Genomic DNA, 24077 nt, shown 5'->3' with positions numbered 1-24077 from the left:
CACCTCTTCATTCTGATGGGCTTGACATTCATCCAAGTTTAATTTTGGAATCTGGGTCCCAGGCTCACCAACTAATATTTACCATAATTAAAGTAGATTTCATATAACATTAATACATGCATACTAACATTAACATAATTAATTTTACATAATATTTAACATTTGCAAAGGGATTACAGTATGCTGTGCTTGCCCCAAGCTGTGGTATGATCTCCACAAGCATAACCACATTGTGGTAGTCTTCAAAGGTTAACCTGGAGACTACATATGGATCGGCCACATACCAGCTGGGTGCTTTAACAATGGGACTATGGGGTGAAAGAGGAGGTGCTGCCTCTTCTGGTCATATTTTCTTGGTGTCTCCCTTTCTAGGAGGACGGCCATGAGAACTATCGAGTTGAGCACTGCAGACTTGCATTTGAGCTAAATGTGTAGCTACTCGTCACAGTTATGATACAGGCATGTCTTGGTCAGGGCTGTTTGCAAACCTAGAGAATGCTAAATGCAAAGATACATGTTCATACAGACTCAGCAAAGAAAAGGGTATGAGGTCAGGCCTTGTCCTTTTGGATCTCGTCTTTGAAGACTTTGGATGACTGCATACGCCAGGTGTCAGCTGGATACCTATACCCCTTTAATGTATTGTATTTGATTTATTTTATGTAGTCAGTTAAATTCAATAGCTCTCTCCAGGTTAGACTCTGCTCTGTTCCAAGCTATGTCGCTGTAAATCCAAAGTAACTCCACTGAATCTACTTGTTAAACCTTTTCTTTTAATCAGATCTGAATGACTGACATCAGTTTTGTAACTAAGCCATAGCACAAACTATTTCTCCTAAAAAGAAAGAGGTAATTTACATTAAGAATTCATAATTTTACTTTTTTTCCCCCCAGGTTTCTGAGACTTAGGATTTAAGAAAAAAGGGAAAAAAGCAACATCTGAAACATTAAATGTGAACTTTCAGGCTGTTAACATACAGTAAAATATTTTTTCTTAATAAAGAATAGTCCATCTATTGTGACTTAGTTAAACTAATTCACAAACACTGAGCAAGTCAAAAGCCTGGAAAAACATCAAATAACATATCTTATGTGAATACTAGTCCAGTTTTGCTGAAGCATCATGAATATTTTGTGCAGTTAGTATAACGATGGCAAAACTTCCTTATTAGTCTTGGTTGAAAAGTGAGGCAAGAACATCCACTTGGTTTGTGCCAGTTCTAAAGCACACTTTCATACGATGCACAGAAATCATAGCATGAACTAAACCCAAATATTAGATTAAAATTCCTTAATTTGCTGGGGAGCACCATAAATCATATGCATTGAGCCCCACTACAGCTTTGATTAAGGGACTTACTAGGACATAAGCCAGCAAATTCTGTGTGTGTGAGGACAAAATATAAATTACTCAGTCTAAAATGTTTTTCTCTTTGTTTAAGGTTCAGAGTATAGGAGTTTGAGGTTTGGGGATTTTTTTGTTGTTGTTTCATTTGGGGTGGCCTTTTTCAGTCCTTTGTATGTAGTTTGATGTGAAATCAGCATGGGAAGGTGAACAGTTTTCTGAATTTAGAACTGGAGAGGTAAAGGGAAGCATATTTTCTTTATTGATTTCGCTCCTGCAAATTACGAATAAGTACTCTGAAATCTGTGGAACAGCATCCTTATGATGCTGTAATCCAAAGTTTTGTTTTCAAAAAGTTACTCTTCCTAATCATTTAGTGGTTTAAAACGTTTTTTTTTTCCAGCAGTGTTGTATGTAATACTTCATTGGTAATTATTGAATCTGGAAGATTTAGTAGACTAGCTGCGCTTTTAGACTTCTCAATTTACTGGTTTTACATTTGATAGATTTTGTCCAAAGACAAAAAAAAAAGGGAGATTGTCACCTGCCACATATTGCTATCGTTTACTTCTGGCAGCTTAGAAAGAATATGAATTCTTTTATTTGGCATTTTTGTTAATTGCATGCTGTACATTAAGAAGGATTTTTGAAGTTCTAATGCGTAGCATCACTTGATTTCAAAACACATTACAGAAATAAAATACAGCTACGTAGTAATTGCAATTTTATTGCTTCAATTCTCCACCACATCAGAGCACTTCAAGATGAGTCTATTGAAGATGATTGCCTCTGAACTATCTGATTGTAAATGGTTTAAAGTGCTTCCACTTTCACCCTGAGTACGTACCAGATCTTCTATACGTTTTTCATACTCCTATTAGATACAATGATTTTAGAGGAAGGAAAGAAAATTATGTAGGTTGCAATCTGCCTAAAGCAAAAATATTTTAGTGAGCCACTCCTGAAGTTTAAATAATTTTGTTCCAATTGTACGAAGAATTCCAATTATGCAAAGAAAAGAGTGTCTGTTCCCAATTGCATAATGCATAAGCCTACAAAAAACCTTTTACTAATAAACCACTAAATTTAAAACAGTCTTTATTCTGAAGAGACAAACCAATGCAAAAGTGAGAATACAAGCACTGTAAAACTGTTTTTGCTTAAATAATTTTATAAGGTCATTAAAATAGTAACTATTCTTCCCCGCATCCTCTTAACACCTTCCTTATCTACCACTAGTCTCTGCTATTTATTCCAAACACATGTAAAAAAAATCAGTGACTAGAGTCCCTTCACAAGCTGTTTGTGCAGAAACATATCCCTTTCGAAGAACTCAACATCTTTTTGACTTGAGTATTACCTGCAACATTTTCCTCTGGGTGCTGAGAACTCACACAGCGATGTATGCAACTTCATAACCTGATCACCCACCACCAGCCTCCTCTGTGGAGTCCCTGTTGCAGTTGCTCTGATCTGTTGTTTGTTCACCAATTTTCTGGCCCTACTATGCCGTGATTTCCCACTGGAAAGCATCCTTAAGGAAGGGAGCCTGCCCTTTTGCTTGCATTGAGCTATTCTGACTATGCTGTACAGAAGCATCATTTAATAGGCACTTACTCAAACGCAGGTAAGGCAGATCACTCACTCTTCCCTTGACTGCTGTATGACCTTGTCAATATGTTGCTCTCCAGGCACGGTACACAGAATAAGACACCTACAGAAGACCCAAGAAGGACCCACAGCAATTTGTCTGCTCCAGAGAAAAAAAATAAACCCAACTGTAGCAATATCTTTTGCTGCCGACTGCACTGCAGCCAGATAAGAATTCAACGGTGAGATTAAAAAACTGTCATTCTCTGTCGCTATTAATTAGTTTATTTTTACTGCTGCTAAATAGGTTGTGCAAGGACAGCATGGCACGATGCTTTGTAGCCTGCGAGCTCCTGTCTCGCCACAAGCGCTCGCATGTGTTTCAGAGCACCAGTTTCAGACTGGCCCCTCAAAATCAAGGTGTGGAGGCCGGCAAAGGGAGGCTGCTGCAGGAGCGCCTGTTCCTTCAGGAGCGCAGCATGGAGAAGTCCATATAAAGCTAATTTGCTGTTTGAAATTTGTCAATATTATGTCAACAATAAATTCATAATATGGTTTAAATCCAGTCTCTTTTCTATTTTGGGAAGTAGACTCCTGTCTATTGCTTTTTTTTTTTGAGACCAACATAGAAATCGGGGATAAACGTAGCTTTCAGAGGAAATCCAGGTTAATCTGGCTGCAGTATTTATTCATTTATGTATAATCAGTGTTTTTGAAAAAAAAAAAAAAAGCGTTACAGTTCTGTGTTCCGCAACACACAAATTAACAGAGAAAGACCAAAACAGCAAACTAGCCAGATGTTTGGTCAGCCCAGCAAACCTTCACACAACAGCTTTCCGTTCTGCCAACAGCAGCCACGGCTTTGGTTCCTTTCCTCACCCAAGGAAAACAACTTGTCTCAGCAATTGTCACTTGCTAATTAGTTTGAGTTACGTGATCATAGCTGAGATTTTGGCAGCTTGTTCTGGAACAGATTTATTAATGATGATCAATGATGACCAGGTGGAATTTCTGGCAGATGATTTTTTTTATTGTTACCTGACAGTATATGGCAAGTCTTCAATTAGATAAATGCAGTTAACGAGCTGACCCTGCCATCTGCCGTCATTTCTGCTGCTGCTTCCACGGTTTAGCGCCTGCTCAGAGTCTCGCAGGTCAGTCCCTTTCCTTCAGCTCAGTGTGGAATACAAATCTCTCTAATGAGCCAACCCAGTATCGAAGACCTGTCATTCAAGCTGTGCCTGATTTCATCTAGCACAACTGCTGAAAGCTTCACTTGCAAGATGGGCTGGGGATGCTTTCAATAAAAATAGCACTGGACCAGAACAGGCTCACTAAAAGAATTTGCAAAATCCACCAAGTTTCCTACTTCTCAAGGGTGGTTTGATTTTTTCTTTTTTTTTTTTTCCCCAGACCACAGGAACAGTACTACCAGAGGAGAATGATAAATAGCAATTGTGTTTTAGAATTTGACATTCTGTTTCTGTGTTCTTTGCAGCGCTGCAGCTCATCACAGTTTATCATTCATACAGTGCACCAAAGCTCACCAGCACTGATGAACAAACACAAAGGTAGAGCAGATACCTTGAAGCCTAAATGTAATTTCCTGATGACGAATGAAACTGAGCAGGGGGAAGAAGCAAACGTGCGGGAGGTCAGCACTGGGCTTGCGGTAGAAGACGACTGAATGTAACACTGTGCTCTGCCAGAGCTTCGGGGGAAGATGCTTAATCCAGGTCTGTTGAACTGGCTGTGGACGCCCTGCTTTCACTGCGTGCTAGCTGACTCCTCTCCCCTCACCCACGCCAGCCATGTAGCCTCCAGGGAGATCAGCGGGTACGGCCAGCACAGGTACGCCATGTGATTTGCTCTGAAAAAGGAGACTCTTGCCAAGGTGATACTTTTTCTGTCTACTCCATCGTGTGATTCCAAGACACTTCACAGAGACATCAGTACAAGAGAGACATGGATATACTGGAGAAAGTTCAATGAAGGGCCACAAGGATGATTAAGGGACTGGAGCATCTCTCCTATGAGGAAAGGCTGAGAGAGGTGGGATTGTTCAGCTTGGAGAAGAGAAGGCTTGGGGCCATCTCATCAATGTACATAAATACCTGAAGGGAAGGTGCAAAGAGGACAGAGCCACTTTTCAGTAGTGCCCAGTGACAGGAGTGGAGGCAACAGGCACAGACTGAAATGCAGGAGGTTCCCTCTGAATATCAGGAAACTCTTTTTCACTGTGAAGGTGACTGAGCACTGGCACAGGTTGCTCAGAGAGAGGTTGTGGAGTCTCCATCCTTGAAGATACTCAAAACACGTCTGGACATGGTCCTGGGCAATGAGATCTAGGTGGCCCTGCTTGAATGGGGGGATGGACCAGGTGACCTCCAGAAGTCCCTTCTAACCTCAATCCTTCTGTGATTTCTTGCAATGATTCTTTGTGCCTTCAGCCAGGCAGATTTGAGAAGAGAAGCAGAAAGTAAATACATATCTTAAGGAACAATGCATGAACCTGTGTCTCTCAGTGGATAGCCTTTCCCATTCAGATACTTTGGGGGTGTTACAGTGAATGTTGGAGGTGCTTGTAGGCTTGGCTTTATTCATAAACACAACGTTCTCCCTGGAGTGCTGTTGGCCCTTTTCTAGGCTTGGGAAGCTATTTTTAATCTACATTCAAACAAGCAGTAAATTCAGAATTTAGAACTGATCTTTACCCTTTGAAGGTTTGGGATCAAGGGCCAGCTAGAGAACGTATCTGAACACGACCCCTCTGAGCTAAGAGATCACACAGCACTGACCACAATCTTTCCTGTCTTCCTCTTTCTTCTGCCCTTTCCTTTCTCTGCACGATTGAGAAAAAACTCATCTTCTGCAGACACCAGAATAACATTATTCAAACCTGCACAGACACTGAGAAAGCCACCCTCCAGCATTATCTCACACAGAGGGGAAAAACCCAGTAAAGTATGGGGTAAAAATCCAGCACTTCTCAAAAAGTAGCAAATTTTGCAGAAGTCAAAATAGATCTTTATGAGCTGAAAAACAATTTTCTGTCTTTTTCTCCCTGCCTGCTCCCCTATAGACCCTGTCTGCATGTTCAAAGTAGCAGGTTATGACTTGCTTTGATTTTGCTTGCTTATCAGCATGCAGCTCAGGTTTTACAGCTATAAAAACTCCACTGAATTATAGCTTTAGGGGTATTGACAGGATGTGCTTCAGTTCTGAGACAGAATTTGGAGGGGGGGGACTGCAGATGTAGGAAAACTCTCCTTGGCAACATAAAAAGCCTCTGTCCAGCGTGCACAATCTTCCTTTGCTGCACTTAACGGCCTGAGAAGAGCGCAGCACAGTAATATTTGTTGCTTCATCTCCTAATGCACTAGCTGAAAAAAAAAATTGCCGGGTTTATTGATGTGTTTTATTCATTGTAAAGTGTATCGCAGTCAGTGTTAGACTTTCATTTTCTTCAGGTGGGACTAAATTCATTAGGTATCAGCTGCTTTCACCCAATTTCTCTTGGACACATGCCAGCTTCTAAGGACATTGATACAAACCTTTGCATTCGTTTTGCGGGTGCTGTATCACATCCTCGGATTTCCCACAGCACCGTTATTTGTGAAGGTCAAGCGAATGTCTCAAGAACATTGTCTGAAGCGCAGTGGTTGGGGCGCGACAGACCGGCTGCTCCGGAGAGCCCACCTGCAGCAAGCCCTCCTCTTGCAACAGATGGCAAAAATGAGACTGGCGTGGGAGTTCAAAGAGTGCGGGCAGCTGGCTCGACACAGCTCTTTGCTCCTTCAGAGCGTAAGGACGAATCATTGCTCAAGAAACAGCCCTTGAATAGCAGCCAGCCCAAAGGCCCAGAGCAATGGTCTCTCAAGTCATCTTAGTCTTGAAGCATAGATTCAACATTTCTTTGCTCCCTGCAGAGGAGTAGTTTGTCTCCCCTTATCCCATACTCAGCAACCCTCCTATCAAAAAGTGTATCTACCTGGCATTATTTTTTCTGTGAAAAAAGGATCAAGAAACAAGGCAAAGGATTTCCATTTACAGTGGGTGCTGGGGCTGAGTTTCATACTTTGGCAAAGTTTAGTCTCTGCAGGACATTATCTCTCCTGGTTTTAGTAAATTAGTTTAGTGCCTGTCCTTGAGCAGTGCTACATCTGTGAACACAAAATCCAATAGGTGCTCTACAGGTAAATGTCCCTCCCAGCTTTTCTTCTGAAGGCCCTTTTGATCCTCCCCCTGGGAGCAGACACGTGTCTGTGCTGTGTCCCCTTTGGGCTGTGCTCCCGAAATATTCCCCACGGGAAAGGCTGAAGCAGCTCCTGGCTGACAGCCTTTCTTTTGAAAAGCAAGAGGAAACACTTCAAGGGGAGTGAGTGAGGTCAAGGAAAAACAGCAGCGATAGCAGTCTGTCACAGATAAGCAAGAATGTAATGCAGAGAACCCCTCCACAAAATAATTTTTAAGGAAATGGAACAAATTGAAATACAGTAGTGGATCTACTACCAATAGTACATGAATGATGTAGAACATTTAAATACGTAACTGAAATTTCAGCAGTTTATGAGCTATCAGAGCAGCTATTTCCTATGAAATTTAGATATGAATTTGCTCCCTAAAGTACTGAGATGTTCATTGCAAAACACTCTATCGGTTATGTGCTATGGGGTAAGAGAAAACCGTCTAGCAAAAGCAAGGAAATATTTTAATATTTTGCAGGCCTTTGTGATTTAGAAACTCTTTGCCCTTGTGATTCGTGGCAGTCAGACTTCTCTGTTCTGTGGCATCTTTCCTTTTGTAAGCCATAGGAAAAGAGGAAAAACCCCACCCCAAAGCCTTTGTAAAATAAAAACAAAACACCTGTATTTTGTCAGGACTTCTAGCTTCCATTCTGTCCCGTTCAGCTCAACCAGCAGTTAAGCTGGTATAAAATCATGCTACGATAACTTACAGAAATATATTTGATGTTCAATTGCAGCTAACATTTCAATTTCTCCCACTATTATTTTTCCTGGCTGGGTGAAAATACACTTGGATTAACTATCTAGCCGTCCAGGTTTTACCTAAGTTTTATCCCCATCCTTCCTTTTCCCTTCTTCTAACACGGTCTTCCTGAAATAAATACAAAGCCAGCATCAGTCAATCAGAGCATGGCTATGAATTGTACCGTAACACAAGTTCTAAGCTGGGTAGGTTTGCCCAGCCATGCCTGGGAAGCTCATGCCATACGCTCTGTCCCCACCGAGGCCTGCAAAGCCATGAGCCCATCATTACAAGCATGCTGAGTTCCTTACTGAACAATCCAAATTTAAAAAATATTTAATCTTCTTTTTTCAGCAGTCTTATTTTACCACCCAGAGTCACTCCAGCCCGATGCTTATTGCACATGAGGTATGCAGCTCTAAACATTTTGTGTTTCTAAGGCTTGCATACTTTTGCTGTTTCATCACAAGATCTTTTTTATTAGTTATCCAAAGCAACTAATCATTCTAGTTTCTTATATGAAATACATGCCAAAAGTTGAATTAAAATGACAGGGAGAAGATAAAACCAAATGAAATAAGAAAAGGTCTTTCTCCTACAGAATCTGGTTCAAGGTCAGAATTTCAAGGGCTCCAGTGGTAAACATCCTTTCACACTGTCCCAGCAGAGAGGGCTTTGCCCTTCAGCGAGCATATGTCAAGGCTCTACCTGGATCATCAGAGTGGTGTGGCAAAACCCAGCTACCAGCAGAGCTCTGGAGCAAAGAGCTGTGTGTGTCAGCACCTGGGGTTACTGACACAATGCTGGTATAGCCTCACTGACCACAGTGACACTCAAAACAAGATGCTTTTCATCATTTATACCTCAGGCATTGACTCCTGCCTGTTGGTACCTTTTCACTCAGTCACTGTGCTTTTGGCAGATGCTGTTGGACAATCTGCGAACAAAAATGATCAGGCAGGAGGGCGAGGTGCTGCTTTCACAGAGGAGAGAAGATGTGCATGTAGCTACACCCTGTTCCATATGAACAGGGCCAGATCTGCACTACCTTGAAACCTTTACTATCAAGGGGTAACTTCAGGACACAGGCTGTTGGCTATGATCTGACTTGGGACGTCATCATAATTGAGTTCACTCGCACTACAGAGGCATTAGCCCATCCTGTGACCTGGTCTGAATTGCATCATTCCGAAGCCAGCCAGCCAAGTTTGCAGGTCCTTCTGTGGCATCTGTGATGGGTTTGATGGGGGGAGGCGAATCTGGTGGCAGGGGCTGGCCACCAGATCGGACTCCCATTCCCCTCGGGGTTTGAGCCAATCGGCGCCTCTGCGAATTGCCCTATTTAAGTCGGGACAAAGGAACCAGAAAAGGTGCCTTGCCCACGAGCGAGGAGAGAAGGGAGGGAGGCGCTGCCCCCACTCCCTGGTGCCTGGCCAGGCGGCTGCCTGTGCCGTGCCGGCGCCACCCGCTGAGGATGGTGGCAGTGGAGCCGCTTGGGGAACTCGGGGAGAGCCCCACTCCCGAGGTGCCCACCGGGCCGAGTTCACCCCGAAAGGACTGAGATCTGAGAGAAACAGCCACAGAGATCATCCAGGTCAGTGAAGATGGAACGGGAGGAGGTGTGCCGGAGCTGAGTTTCCCCTGCAGCCAGTGGCGAGATGGCAGGCAGCCCCCCTGCAGCCAGGACGGTCTTGGTTGAGCAGGGACCCGCTCGCAGCCCGTGGAGAGGAGATGCCTGAGCCTGAGGATGGTCGTGAAGTATGGGATGCATGACAAGGTAGAGAGGCATCTGGAGTCTGTGTGATGACCCACGCCGGAGTGAGTGGCAACAACTCCCTAAGAATCTGAGACTGTGGTAAAGCCTGCACTGGAGCAATCCGATGGGGAAGGATTGCATCCTGCAGTTAGGACTCATGCTGGAGAAGTTTGTGGATTTTCCTTGTGAGTAGGGGATCCACTGGAGAAAGGGAAAAGGATGTAAGGACTCCTCCTCCTTTGAGAAAGGAGCGGCAGTAACAGCATGGGATGAACTGACCTGCACTCCCCCATTCCCTGTCCCCCTGTGCCGCTGGGGGGAGGAGGTACAGCCAGGAAGAAGAAAGGAATGGGGGGCAGGAACGTGTTGTTTTTAAGATCTGGCTTTGTTCCCTTTTGTCCTCTCAAGTAACTGGTTCTGTTTGTCCTTGTTCTTTTAAGTAGCTCTTAATAAATTGCTTTGCTTTAAATTCGAGTCTGTTTTGCCCGGGACCATGGTTGGTGGGTGCTCCCTCTCTGTTCTTGTCTCGACCCTCAATCCTTTTATTATATTTTTCTCCTCTCCACTTTAGTGGAGAAGGAGTGAGAGAGCGGCTGTGTGGAGTTTAGTTGCCGGATCGGCCTAAACCACGACAGCATCGTAGAGGTACCAGCATCTCAAAGGCAGTATTTGAACACAAGATCATCCTACCTATTATGCATACTTTGGCCAACATTCCAGCTATTGAGTAGTAACAGCAACTTGTTCTCGTAGGTCCTCTTATACGAGCTTCTAAATTACTCACTGTCATCCAGAAAGTGATAAAACTACATTTATGAGTAATACATAAAATTCAAACGAGACCTTTATTTACATTAGGTTTTCAAGCGCTGGGTGTTGCAACATACATAACAAAATTTCATACTACATTTTTTATAGGAAATCAGGTTGAAAAGCTGATCTACAGAATCAATTTGTCAAAACTGGCTAAGCAGAAAATATGTCAGCTCGGTTTTAGAGTACTCTGTCAATTTTACACCATCTGCTATCATTCAGAGTATTCCTGATGTCACGGTTATAAAAACAGAGCGCTCATGCAGGTTAATTTACAGTGAGCTCTCCTAGTAAATTTTACATTCTTCACTTGTTCAGAAGAGCAGGTCAATACTCTCCACATTGTCTCACAAAGCAATTATGGATCCAAATAGGGAGAAAACTAGATCCATCAGGAGATTTTTAATGGAAAGAAAACTGGATTTAGCAAGACAAGGAGTCAGAACTTTAATTCCATGACAAACTGAATTAAAATCTCTCATTCTGTAGAAAACAAGTTGTACTGTAAAGATTAATCAAGTAATTTTATTCCATATTAACATTATGCAGCAACCAATAGGAGTGTCTAGGTAAACAGAAACTTTGTGAAATGTTTTGCTGCAAAGCTGACTTCAGTAATGCACACAAATGATAAAGTCATCAACTCTGCTCACTGCCAGAAGTAAAAAAAAATGGCTTCAGGAGCAAATAACACTGATTCATACTGTGCTCAAGCACTAGTCAACAAAATCTATTAAACTACACAGGGGTGGGAGAAAAAGATAAAATCAAAGCAGCTTTGTTATCTTACTTGTGACACCTTATTTAAATCTCAGGCATTACTTTTTTATATCAGCATAAATATGTAGGCTTCTACACCTTTTATGATGTGGTTACAGACACAAAAATGTTATAGTAAAAAGCAAGAGCTAGTTCAAGGAATTTCAGACTTTGAAATCAGCAAGATACAAAGCTAAAATTCATACGTTCAAGTTATGAATACTTTCACTAAAACATAAATATTTTAACATATATTAATTTTTTCTGACATTCAAAATTGTAAAGTCAATATGGCAGAATTATTGTTAAAAGCACATATTTACAAATATTCTTTTTTCCATACATAAAGTATTTGGCATAATTATAACAATCTTACTGCATACACAACTGTTTGCTTCTTTTTCACATAATGGTACACTCCTTATTAAAATTTACCAATTATGTACAAAAATACTTGAACATTTATTATAGAAAACCTCTATAACTACCGTCAACAGCTTGCAACTGCTGAAGGTTTAATTGAGAGAATATAAAAAGTGGTCACTTTCTTCCAGTCAAACTATCAACAAATCAAACACAGCTAAAATCAACATGAGCTTCCCAACAAAAGAGGGAGAATATTTTTAACAGCATGATTTAAAATGCAGTTCATACACCTGTTCCCAAGCACATGTTAGACAGTCAGTAAAAGAAAGAGCATACAAAAAATACATAAAGAAGGTGCTTTTGTTTTTGTGATTTTTTTTTTTCCCCTCCACATTCCTAAGGCTTGGCATTAGCTTTCCAGAGCTCTTCAGATGGCAGTTACTAAAACACGACTTAAGGCCAAACACCATTCTCCTACAGTAAAGATGATGGTGATGAACTCAAGCTAAAAAGCAAATCCAAAACCTGACTCCACTGGTACATACACGTCCAAAAAGCTGTTCAGAATTTTTGCTAGGTTTTTACAGAATTATTAATGACCTTTGCTATTAGCTTTTGAAATTTATTGATCAATATCCAGTAATTTGTATTTTTAAAAATTTGTTAATTTAGTGTATTGCCTTGGTACTAGTCAGTACTGATTCTTGTCCACAAGTTAAACGAATGATTCACTTGTACATGTTTCATACACAGATTGTATTTTAGGGTGAACTTTCAGAAACAGCAGAGAACCTGCTACCTTTTTAAAAAACAAAACCAAAGCAACAACAACAACAACGAAAAAATTAACTGGAAGAATAAAAATAAATTGCACCTCAAAAAGAAAAGGATGTGTCAGGTACAGTAATACGCTAATGGCACAAAACCTTATCAAGATTCACCAGAATGGTGCTGTACGCTGAATGAAATGCAGGTATTTCTCCATATTAAAAATAACATCCATCAAGCGTGTGTTTCAAAAACTCCAATTCATGTTCTTACAACAGTTCTCTGCAGTATAACTTGCATTATATCTCTGTTTTTCCACAGACATTTGAAATGACCAACTTGTTCATCGGATAAGAGAAACAACTTTCAGCCTACTTGCAGAAACGTCCTAGTCTACAGACTACTTTGTTAGAAAGCGTGCATTTATCTCTAGTAGTAAAGATCCAGTCAGTATATTCTGTATTTTGTCAGAAGCATTCGGCTGTCTCAGATGAGAGTTGTAGGGTTTTTAGATTCAATCTTTTAAATAAAAATAAAGTACAAATAAAAGCATTTATCAGTATTTACCGCCATGAAATAAAAAAAAAAAAATCCTTTCATTCATGCTTCCTATAATATCTGGCAACCTAAATTAGTAATTCCATTTCAAATGTGCAACATAATATTAATAAGCATTTCAAAATTACTCAAAAGAAAAGGTGGGTGCAATATTAAAGTGCCTAACTAAACGCGTTTTACCATTTTTAAAAAATATTATTTCTTAAACGGTAAAGAATCAGTTGCAATTAAATATAAAAGTGGCTTCTCATAGCTGAGAGACTTTGCGGGGCAGAGGCCTGGGCCGGGGAACCTGCTCAGTCCTCCTGCTGCTGTTTTCCAGATTGTTTGGCCGGACCAGCTGCGGCTTGGGTGGCAGCGCCAGCGGGTCCGCGGCGGGCGGGATGGAGAGGCTGTGAGGTAGAGGAACGGGGCGCTTCAGAGTCCGCTCGTACACGCTGTAAGGCGGCGGGGTTTTACTTTCTTTTCTCACAGGCTCCTCGGAAACGCTGTAGCTTGGGACAGTCACTGCTGGTTCGCTGCCTTGGCTTTCGAAGCCTGATGTCTCCGACGTGCTACATCGGCTGAGCGAAGAGATGCCGCTGCTGTAACTCCCCGACAGCACTGGGGAGTTGGATATGAGCCCCGAGGAATGATACTCCACTGGAGACGGTGTGAACGATTGCACAGACCCCTGCTCAAGAGAAAGGGTAGAAGAAGAATTTACCTGGAGTAAATGAGGTAGAGCGTTTCTGCGCTCGGACCGAGAACCCAGAGATACAGTGCACAGATTCTGAGGCTTGATAAACATAAATGGTTGTGCCCCTGTTTAATTAAGATCCAGTAAGAAACCAATAAAAAGCTCATCTCAAGAGTGCCTAGATACATCTTAAACAGTGCTCATGCCAGTAATTCGTGGAAGTGGAGGCAAAACTGTATTTAAGCGTTATCTTACTATCATCATAGTCTGGAAAAATCTGGAAGCCTTTAAAATGAACCCTCAATTTTCCTGGCTTTAAGTGAAGCGCAGCGCCGGGCGCGGGGCATACCTAGTGGTGTCCTGCCCTCTAACGCCGAAGCGCAGCACTTGCATCCCAGTCACTGCTGCTCCGGCAGCCTCTCATGTGCCAAATTCGTTTTTTCCGAAGCTTTCCCCTCACAGTTTTAGTGCCCCGTCATGCAATGAGAAGTGCGTTCACATGGTGGCATCGTTTCCGAGCGTGTCGCAATGCCGATGCCGGAGGTGAGGCGCGGAGCGGGTGCCGCTGCTGCGCGCCCGCCCCGTCCAGCCGGCAGCTCCTGTCCGGGGGCAGCAGCAGGAAGGCGGGAGGTGCGGCATCCCTGCTGCTGCTGCAGGCGGCAGTTGGAAGCTCGGCTGCTCCGCCACTCCTCCCTCCCGTCTCCAGGACAGGGTCCGGCGCAGGGCCGAGGGTGCCAACGGCGGCACCAGCCGCCTCGCGGGCCTGCGGGGAAGGTGAGGGGCGGGGAGCCGAGGGGCCAAGCGGCAACAACAGTGCTGACGGCGAATAAAAGGCGGGGACAGGAAAGCCCTACCTAAAAACACCCAGCCGTCCTATTCTAGTGAAGCAACTTCAACAGAAAACTGTGTTAGGCCATACTTCGCAAGTTTAAATTTTTTTGCAACGTATCTAATTTTGACTGGAGCCATGCGAGACAATCCAGACTTAATGGCCTCAAGCACAGGCTAAAAAAGGGATAGAGAAATCACATCAAAGACACATTTCTCACCCCAATTCTTGTTAGACTGGTTGGCGCTCAGCTGCTCAGCTTGAGGTGAGAGTGTGAGGCATGCATCAAAGGGTGGGGAGGGGAGGAAAAGGAGAGGGGCAGGCGTGTATAGAGATGGCTGCACTGACTTTATGATGTTGAGATAATTTTAGTTATCCATCTAGGACTGGATCCACAGTGCACTGAAAGCAATGGAAAAAAAAAATCTTCATTTACATCAATGGGTTTTGTGTTAAGATGGCCTCCTCTGGCAGCAGATAACTGTTGGAACAAAGGCTAAAAATTGAGCCCTGTACATGGCTAGGGAAAAGCAGAGCGAATTTTATTTAAAGCTCAATACATGTTGAAGACATTTCAGACATTGCGAGGAGCCTCTGTAACTACATGTTTCAGGTTCTGGTTCCATTCCTCTGCATGCGAGGAGGCTGCAGCTGCCCTCCTACCCCTAAAAATGTCCAGGGTCAAGGTTTTCAAATAAATGATGTAATTGGTTCAAGTTCCAAGAACACTTGACACTTGGATTAAGTGACCATAGATAAATGATTTAGGACCTTGCTTTTGTCATCCAGAACAACAGCAAGTATGTGTAAACCCTGCCTGCTTCAATTTAGGAGCTGAGCAGCGGTAAGTATTTGGTTCCTGAGAGCAGGGCAGACTGCTTGTACCAGTAGTGAGCAACAGTCTAGACACCAAAACAGTCTGGAAATTCATGGATACTCGAAGTGAGATCCAGTGACTCCCAGAAGCACTCTGGGCCAGCATTCCTCTCCCAAGCAGCAATCCAGACTTTGGCTGTAAAGTGCTTAAATTCAGTCCAGGCCTTTAGAAGGAAACACTAGGACAAGCTTCAAACAACCCGAAGAATCATCAGTACTGAGTCGATTCAGGAAAAACGGAACAGTCGCTCACCTTTTCTACAAGATTCTAACGCTCTGAAGGGCTTCCTAGCAAGCAGTTAGTGCGAAACCTGAGATCGGTGCTCACTTCAGCAGAGGGTATACTAAGTAACAGGGCTACGGGGCACTCTGATGGCCCGCACGATTGCTCTGTATTGAACTTGGACCCCCACGCAGCCACAAGTGGAAATGCTGCAGGTTCCCAGGATGACAAACAGGAGAATGACTGAAGACTTGTGATTAGGGACCTCAAGCGGAAAGGAGGCATTTTTGAGTGCCACTTTCGTCCTCCTCAGGAGATGTGTACCTCTGCAGCATTAGTTAGGCATTGGGTAGCTGAGAGACCACTTTGGCAGGGCTGCCTCCCTCTGCTCCACACCTGAGTGCCTGAAGCACCAGTCATGCTCCTTTCTATTTGCTCTCCTTCCAGGTTGTTGTCCCTCATATTTCTAACCGCAGAATTATCTCTGCTTCTATGGGGTGGTGGAGGCTATTGCCGAGACTAAAGTTGTGCAGTTTGTCGATACAGGGGTTTGCATGGAATATGCAGGCTGCGTGTTCGTGTCCTCCAGTGCTGCAGAAGAGACAGATTTCCTGCTCAAGTTTTCCAATAAATAAGCTGTTGTGCAACAAGCGGGTACTGACACATTCAAATATCTTGAAATACAAATGAAACCTGCTCAGTTTAGCCTGGATCCCCAATTGCTATGGGTGTTTATCTGCCAGAGAAGAACCAATGTTTATTCACAGCCTGTGCTTAATGTTCCCTACTGGTAGGCTTCAAACTAATTCCAACTTCTTACACAACCTCCCTGGATTGTTCTGCAGGGGAAATGGATATTAAAATGACTGAAGCAGGGATTACCCTCTAACACACCTTCTAATGCAGCAGCTCTGGATGCTGGAAGAGTAAGAGGAATGGGTTGCACAACAGGTTCTCCTTAGCTGGCATCTCCCCTTTGCCACTGTTAGATACAGAATTCTGGACTAGATGGACCATCGGGCAACTCTTACATTTCCTTCTTTAACCCCCTTCTGTCCACTGACTCAGGTGAGCTTGATTACCCATGTAGGTGAGAAGCCTAACATCGAGAGGCTAAAGATTCTGAAGATTAGGTTTCTTGGCTGCAGTTTCGAAAATCTTCAGAGCTGCTGTGATTGTCATGGCTACTTACTCTTGTGAATGGTTTTTGTACAGGCATATGATAATAAAAGGAAAACATAATATATTACCAAATAATTTATGTTAAATACATACTATCTACCCCACAACATATATGACCTGTCCTACAAAGGCAATTCACTGCAATAAGACAGTACCTTCATTGGTGATCTGCCAGCAGGAGACGGGGAAACGGAGGCTATGTGTCTTGCTGGTGATGCTGTAAAGTCAGAAAGATTTCAGTGCACTCTTGGCATTAAAATTTTCACTAAGAAATCTTTTTGAGTGGATAGGAGATCATTCAATACACAAACATTATCTGTGGTTCCCTCTAGGTACTTGCCCGATGGCTGCAAATAGTTTTAGAGATTTTGTTTATTTTACTTTGTTCCCAGGATTATCTTGCAGTACAACCAATGAAGTATAAGAAATTTCTGCATTCATCTTCTCTGACAAATTTTGTATCACTGTAAATTGGTTTATATCCTACCAAATGATAACAGAATGAAAAAAAAGTCAGTATAATAAGTTTTCCCCTCCTTTTGTTCTTAAGAAGCATGTTATATATTTGTATGTCAAATAAGAAAAAAATATAATACATTTACCTGTAAATATAAAGTATGCATGCCTGGACATACTTTGAGTCATAAGTCTAAAACCCAAAAAGTGTCTTCATTCCCTTGAGAACAATTGTATTTGTAGTATCACTTAAGTAGCCTTTCCTTTAAATGGAAATTAATCTTTTGAAAGGCAAATTGGTTATAGTAACAGAACTCAGGTACTTCCATGATTGCTGTGCATTTTCTGTCCAGTAAGATTCTTCGTGGTTAGTGATTGCTAACCTCCAATTGTCATAAGATCAAAAGACTAAATTTGATCATCCTCCCTAGTACCAGCACAAATGGTCTGAAACCACTCAGCCATTAAGTGAAGGGGCAGAGTATTGGAAACACAAAGCTACAGAGAACGTTAATGAGATGAAAATACCTGTGGAGGCAGTTCTGCAGCCTTCCATGTAAGTAACCAAATAATAAATTAACCAGCCCAAGAAGTTAAACATTAAATCAGAGCGGAAAGAATCTAAGCCCTCAAGTAAATCTTTTTTTTACTGGAGCTTAGCCTGAAATGTCCACTAACTCACCAGTCTGTGCAGGTCTTGGTGGTACAGGAGGAGATATAAGCTTTCCACTTTCTGATGCGTTTCTGGCTTCCTTCCCACTGTCCAGGCTCCAGCTGCTGGGGGTGGTGTTTACAGCTGGAAGAGAATGAAAAAGCTGGCAATAGGCATCAACACTTCTAGCTCTCTGACTTGCCTTTATCCATGAGGGTAAAAATATATGGAGTGAAAACGTTAAACAACTTAACAAGCATGCCTGAAAAGCTCTCATGATTACATCAGCATTTGAAAAGCTCTTAAATAATGGCTGTCAATCTCCTGGGTTGCCTGATGTAAGCATCTGGCTCTCACGTCAGTTTGCGACTGCATAGCAGTTGGGACCCTCAACAACAGTAGCAGCTGAGAGAGCGCTCTGGTGCACTGCAAATCCAGCCACAAAGGAAGATAAGCCTGAAGCCTGTTAATATAATCAGTTTATCTTTGCGCCAGACTCTTATTTAGAGGTTTCTAGACAGAGGGGAACAGACTATTCATAAACTGTTTCCATTAACTCATTTTATGTGCAGAGGGACTAAAGAAAGGAACTTGCCAAATTCCAATCAATCTTCCTCAGAAAGCTTTCAGTGCTAACGCTCTTTTGCTGCCTGCATTGGCTACAAATTCAGAATTGAAAGAAGATGGAAAGAAGGGCATAAAATGAAGGGAGGAAAAAATCGAAAGAAACTAAAGTGCCTGGAGGAAAAAAAAATCAAATTAAGAAATTATTGTGGACTGAGAAAATTTATATAAACTGTTTGTACCCATGGTCAAGGATCTCCGCTCGATCATGTGCATTATCATCTTGACATGCATAAAATTGGCTGTTGTATTTGTCTATGTTACCTTTACCAAATTCCAGGACTTTAATTGAATGATCCCATAAGGCCTGGAACAGCTTCCTTAATAGAAGTGGCTTATTTCATGTTATCAAGGAGCCACCAATATCGAAAAGAAGTCAGATAGACTGAAAGACAAGGCATCTAACATGGACAAAAGCTAACTTAAACCCCACAATTTTTCTTACACATCTTGTAAAAAAGTGAAAAAACCACCTGCTTCAAACCTTCCCCTTCTCCTCCAAAAACCCACCCAAAACCCCTCGCCTTCAAAGCCTCAAACTTCTTGCCTTGCCATGACAGTTTCCTCCTTGTCTGCTTGTTTCATAGTTGTGAGTAGAGAACCACAGGCAAGGACTCTGTGCTCATTTACAAAGATGAAGCGAAAAGCAGAGTATTGTTGCTAACGGATGGTATCAATTACTGCTGTTACAGCAACACCAAGGGCTCTCAGAAGGACTGCAGTCCCACTATACCAGTATATACCTGACTTAACACAAAAAGTACAGTACAAATAATATTTGTTTCATATCTGTAACAATATTGTTACAGTATAATTGCACATTAGTTGTCCCTGAGAACAGTGCACAGAATAATCTGTTTTCTAGAGGACCATTTTCCTTTTTTATTGCCAAAATATGCAATCCATTGTTTGCTTTTTAATGTAGGCTGTCACCTAGCAGTATGGTTTGCCTTCGTCCTAAAAATGACTTGGCATCAGACCTAGGTACTTCAAATGCCTGAATCTCTTGACAAGCCAATTTTTTCTTTTAAGTCATCCAAGCAGTCAGTTCTTTGGACTGCTATAGTCTCCAGGAGAGAATATTTTATTTTAATAATTCTGTAATGTACTTGGCTGCATAGGCCAGTGGAAAACTTCTGCCATTTCCATGCTAAATTATTTCATATGTTTTTCAGCCCTTCAGTTTTTATGAAGGCTCAAGTGTGAAACATTCCACACTTGAGCCTTCATAAAAACTTGGACACAAAAATACTTATAAAAATCAGCTCTTATTGATGAAAATCTGATTCCTGGTCAGTTCTTGTTACAGTATATTCTTAAAATATTTATTTTCAATACACCTGTTACACTGTATCCTTTATTCAGGGTACCACAAAGGGCAGCACATAATCAAATGGTGGAGCATATTATGGATGCGGAGTGCGTAATGAAATCGTGGCACAATAACTGTGCCAACAATACTGAATTTTCCCACGTGCAAGATTACATAAGGCAATATTTTGTCTATGGAAATTAATAGATTTCTTATTTATTCTAATTTAAAAAATTAAAAAAACCCCCAACAAACCACAAACTGATCTTTTCCATCAAAGTGTAAGCAAAAGCACAGTGACTTATATTTGATAAAGAGGACCTGCAGGTACCAAACTTCAGGACTCTATCCATCTCTTTAGCTTCTCTCTGTCCCAGTCTCCAGAAGTTCATCAACGCATATGCCTCTCTTGAGAAGCAGAAAGGACAGCTCTCACAGGGAGCCTGCTGGAACCTGCTGCTCCATCACCCCTTCCTGCAAACCTCTGGGCCCTTCTGAGTGTAACACTTGTTCAAACACCACATTCCCTCTTTTTGGCAAAGTGTTTTGAAACTTAGAGTGTTAGCATAATTTAGTTAGTTAGAATGTTTCGAAATTGGAGATGACAGCATGTGCTCAAAAGAATTGGCATTCTACAGGAATATGACAAATCAAATATATTTTCATTGCTTCCAAGATTGGTATGGTGCAGCATTTCCACTCACCTTTGTCAGGGCCAGGCAGATTGGAATCACTTCGTGGCAAAGCACCGTCTCCAATATGATTAAACAGCATTCTCTGTAAATTGAGAACAGCACGGTTTGTGCATAGCTGCTGTTGCATTTCAGTAGCCTTTAAGAAAACAAATATATTATCCCCACCACACAGGTCTAATTTGGAGGTAGAGTGATAAATATCACCTAAGGACATAAATAGTTTAATAAAAATATGCATACAAATAGGGAGTAGACTAGTTTTCTGAAAACTGTACATACACACTGGATTCAGAGGGAGGACTATTACATACTGAGTTCTGACAGTTTCCAGCTCCCTAAAAACAAAATAAGGCTCATTCTCAAGTGATATCTTGATAGATTACTAAACAAGTGCAGGGATAGATTTGCAGTAGTTTTGTTGCAGAATTAGGACATGAAAAAGGTGTAATGTTTGACAATATTCAAATTATAGCTGTTATCTTAGAAGACCACTGTGTATTATTTCCAACCTTGTCTTTTTTGGTAGCAGTGTTCTTACTTCTCTTTTGGATAAGAGCTTACCCATAAAGTGTGTTTGTCTTTCCTTTTCTGAATATTCATTTAAAAAAAAAAAACAACCCAGTAAATTTATGAAACAATTTTAAAATCCCACTAGCTATTTCTTTTGGCAGAATTCAAATAATCCGTAAATCACTAGTTTATCTTGATAACAGATGTAAACAGCATACAGTTAATCCTACAAGTAATTCAGAAGTACGTTCCAAAGGAAATAAGAATAGATAAACTTTACCTTTTTTTTCTTCCTTTTTTTGGAAGAGAAATCAGACAATCAGTGAAATTTAAAATCAAAATGAATCCTATTCTTGTACCTCCTTCCAGCATCCAGAGAACCATGCCAAGTCAGTGAGGCACTATCCTGTGGTTCCACAAGATGGCAAATCCAGCTGCACAGTAATCATCATTGATCTAACATGTTGCAGCTCCATGCTACAAAGTGAGGAATAAATGCTTGGGCAATTCAACTTGACTTAAAATGCTTCGGTTTTATGAGAATGAATGAGAATGCTTCGGTTGACTTTGAGATACACTAGGTTTGCCTATCTGTGCTGTACTAGAGTCATACTGGACCAGGTAATATCTGTTTGCCTGGAGTTACCATTAAACTGAGGTGGGGTAACTACATGTGTACTCTAATAAGAGAGAAAACATGATCATATGTTCCTGCCTCGTCTGGATTGAACATTCACTGCCTAGTGAGTCTGCAGTGCACGAGGATCTGGGAGGCAAGTGCTGAAGAGTGTTTTCTGGTGTGAAGGTAAAGAGCAAAGGTTGAAAAAGCAACTGAAATTGGAGGAGATAAAGAGACAAAAGCTGAATGAAATACAGAGAAACGAGGACATACTAAAATAATGAAATATAAAACCATATAGAAGAACAAGAGCAATCACAGGATGTTTAACGAGATGTAAGAAAACCCCAGAATATGAAACCCAAAAAGCTCCATTAGGAAGAATAATAGTGCAAAAACTAAGGAAGATTGTTGACCAGTCAATGACAGTAGGCATTCCTCTTCAGGGTATGAGAAGAGCTGGACAGACACTGTACAATTGCTCAGCCAGAGATCAAAAAGCAAGCACAAATGGATGTTGACTGAAAACAGCTGAACATAGATTGAAATTGATGCTCAAGGTCATAAGGGAAGCAGATGCAGTACTGCTGTGGTCCTGTTCTATAAAGTCCATCAAACTTCCTTAAATGAAGAAGCTACAGCCTGAAAGGACTTGATTTGGACTTGTAGTGCAGGAATTTGCCTGTGTATCTCATATTTCCTGGTTGAAAAACTAGTGTGAAAATTGCATTCATTAAGCTGTAACAAAGATGTTCATAAACGGGTGGTCCTTTCCTCATTAATTTAGTGTGAAGCTCCAAGCGAGACTGTTGAAGTTAACTGGTGTTAGAATTAAAATAGAAAGGACAAGGAATAGTTTGAGCACCTAAATTCTAATGAGAGTTGCAGGTATCTCTAAGGTATCTCCTTACAATTGTCCTGAGGATGTCTTTTCCCCTTAATCAGAAGGCAGAGAATCAGAATTTTGTTTCTGATCACAGTCCATTTTTACTGCTCAGGGAATAGAACATCAGAGAAAGAATTGCACCTTTCCACACAAACACATATCCTCATTTATGGTTACGAGGGCAGAAAGACATTGTCAGACCTTCTCACCTTTGAAACACACTTCACTGTACGAGCAAGTTAATTTTCTACTTACCCTCTCTTGAGACACTGAGGGTAGAGACAGATTGGGAGACTTTCCTGCCGGGCGAGTCTCAGAGAGAGTGGAGACTGGGCCTACGAGCTCCTCAGCCTCCCTTATCGAATCTCGGGTAGAGGAGGGGATAGAAGTCACATTCCACTTGGCAAAGCAAGAGTTTGCAGTCTGGGAGCAAAAATGGGATAATTTTTTCTTTGCGGCAAACTGTAAAGCTGCTTTTTTGCAAGAACATCTCCTGGTCTTTCCTGTATGTTCGTTTGGCTCCACTACCACTGAGAAAGTGCCCAATAGATATGTCAGTAAGTAGTTCCTGAGAACTGCCCTTAAGTCTGGCTAAGCTTCAGTATTACTTCTTAAGCCCTCAGGTAACAGCATGAGGACTTAAATAGAAAAGAGGAAAATATTAAATCAAGAGCCAATTTGATAACTGAAGAAGCAAGGGACAAGAAAACGACTAATGAGAAACCAATAAATAATTTCTAAAATAAAAGATCCTGGACTACTAAGTTGTTTTTTATCAGAGGCAAAATTTCTGGTGGAAATGGGAGTGTTGAGAGGACGGCCTTTCACACTGTACTTATGTTCTCATCTTTCTCAGCTTCAGCAAGAGATGTATTGTGTGACGGCACAGATTAAAACAGCAACTGTGTTAAAGGAAAGCACTTTAGGAAAGTAGGTCCATTAAGAAGAAAAGATGAAATAAGGACCTAAAATTGGCCAACTCAGCAAGCTCATTTTGCATTTCAGACAACTCAAAAGATACAAATTTCATACAGACCTATGTAGCCTACGTAGTAATTTTAAGGTAAGAACACAACTCTCTCTTTTCTCTGGAATAACAAAACATCTGTCTTTCTTTTCTGAAACTGCACTGAAAAATAGCAATTGCCACATGGAGTGGGTTATTATCTCACAGTGGCTAGGATTAGCTATTTCAGAAGAAATAAAGGAGAGGTCAACATGGACAATTGCCACGATAACAGTTTTTCTTTCTTTCTTCTTCCCTAGATTGAACAAATCTGCTCAATACAGCTGCTGTTTCGCACAAGCAGGCTGTATCACTTGGCCAGTCTTTGCACCTCACTCTCACTGCAGTGAGTAAATATCAAAAAACAGATCTAAACCTAGACAAAGCAAGCAGAAACGTGATCCAGCATCGTGTATTCTATTCACATCTCTTTCGTGTATAAAATGTTTTAGAGTATTTGCTTATAGAAACAGAAAAAAAAACTTGAAAATTAACAGCAGCGAGCAGACACTGAACCTGCTTGAAGTTCAACAAGCACCTTTATCACCTTCTTAGCTACTTGTGTTCAGAGGACTCCCAACAAG

General features: G+C 41.5%; 1 protein-coding gene across 1 annotated transcript in view; it reads right to left on the bottom strand.

Moving 5' to 3' along the window:
• Positions 1-13191: 13191 nt before the first annotated feature.
• The window catches only part of DOCK4 (dedicator of cytokinesis 4), a 261513-nt gene continuing 250627 nt past the window's right edge, over positions 13192-24077 (bottom strand). Inside the window, exons 50-54 of the mRNA XM_086609922.1 lie at positions 22743-22910; positions 20482-20554; positions 17872-17985; positions 16889-16950; positions 13192-13617 (exon numbers count right to left, since the gene is read on the bottom strand). Coding sequence (XP_086466048.1) covers positions 13192-13617; positions 16889-16950; positions 17872-17985; positions 20482-20554; positions 22743-22910 — 843 coding nt within the window. The remainder of the gene's footprint in view (positions 13618-16888; positions 16951-17871; positions 17986-20481; positions 20555-22742; positions 22911-24077) is intronic.

This window comes from Tauraco erythrolophus, chromosome 4 (assembly GCF_009769465.1).
Source record: "Tauraco erythrolophus isolate bTauEry1 chromosome 4, bTauEry1.pri, whole genome shotgun sequence".
NCBI classification, from domain to species: Eukaryota; Metazoa; Chordata; class Aves; order Musophagiformes; family Musophagidae; genus Tauraco; species Tauraco erythrolophus.
This window is presented reverse-complemented; position numbering and strand designations above follow the sequence as displayed.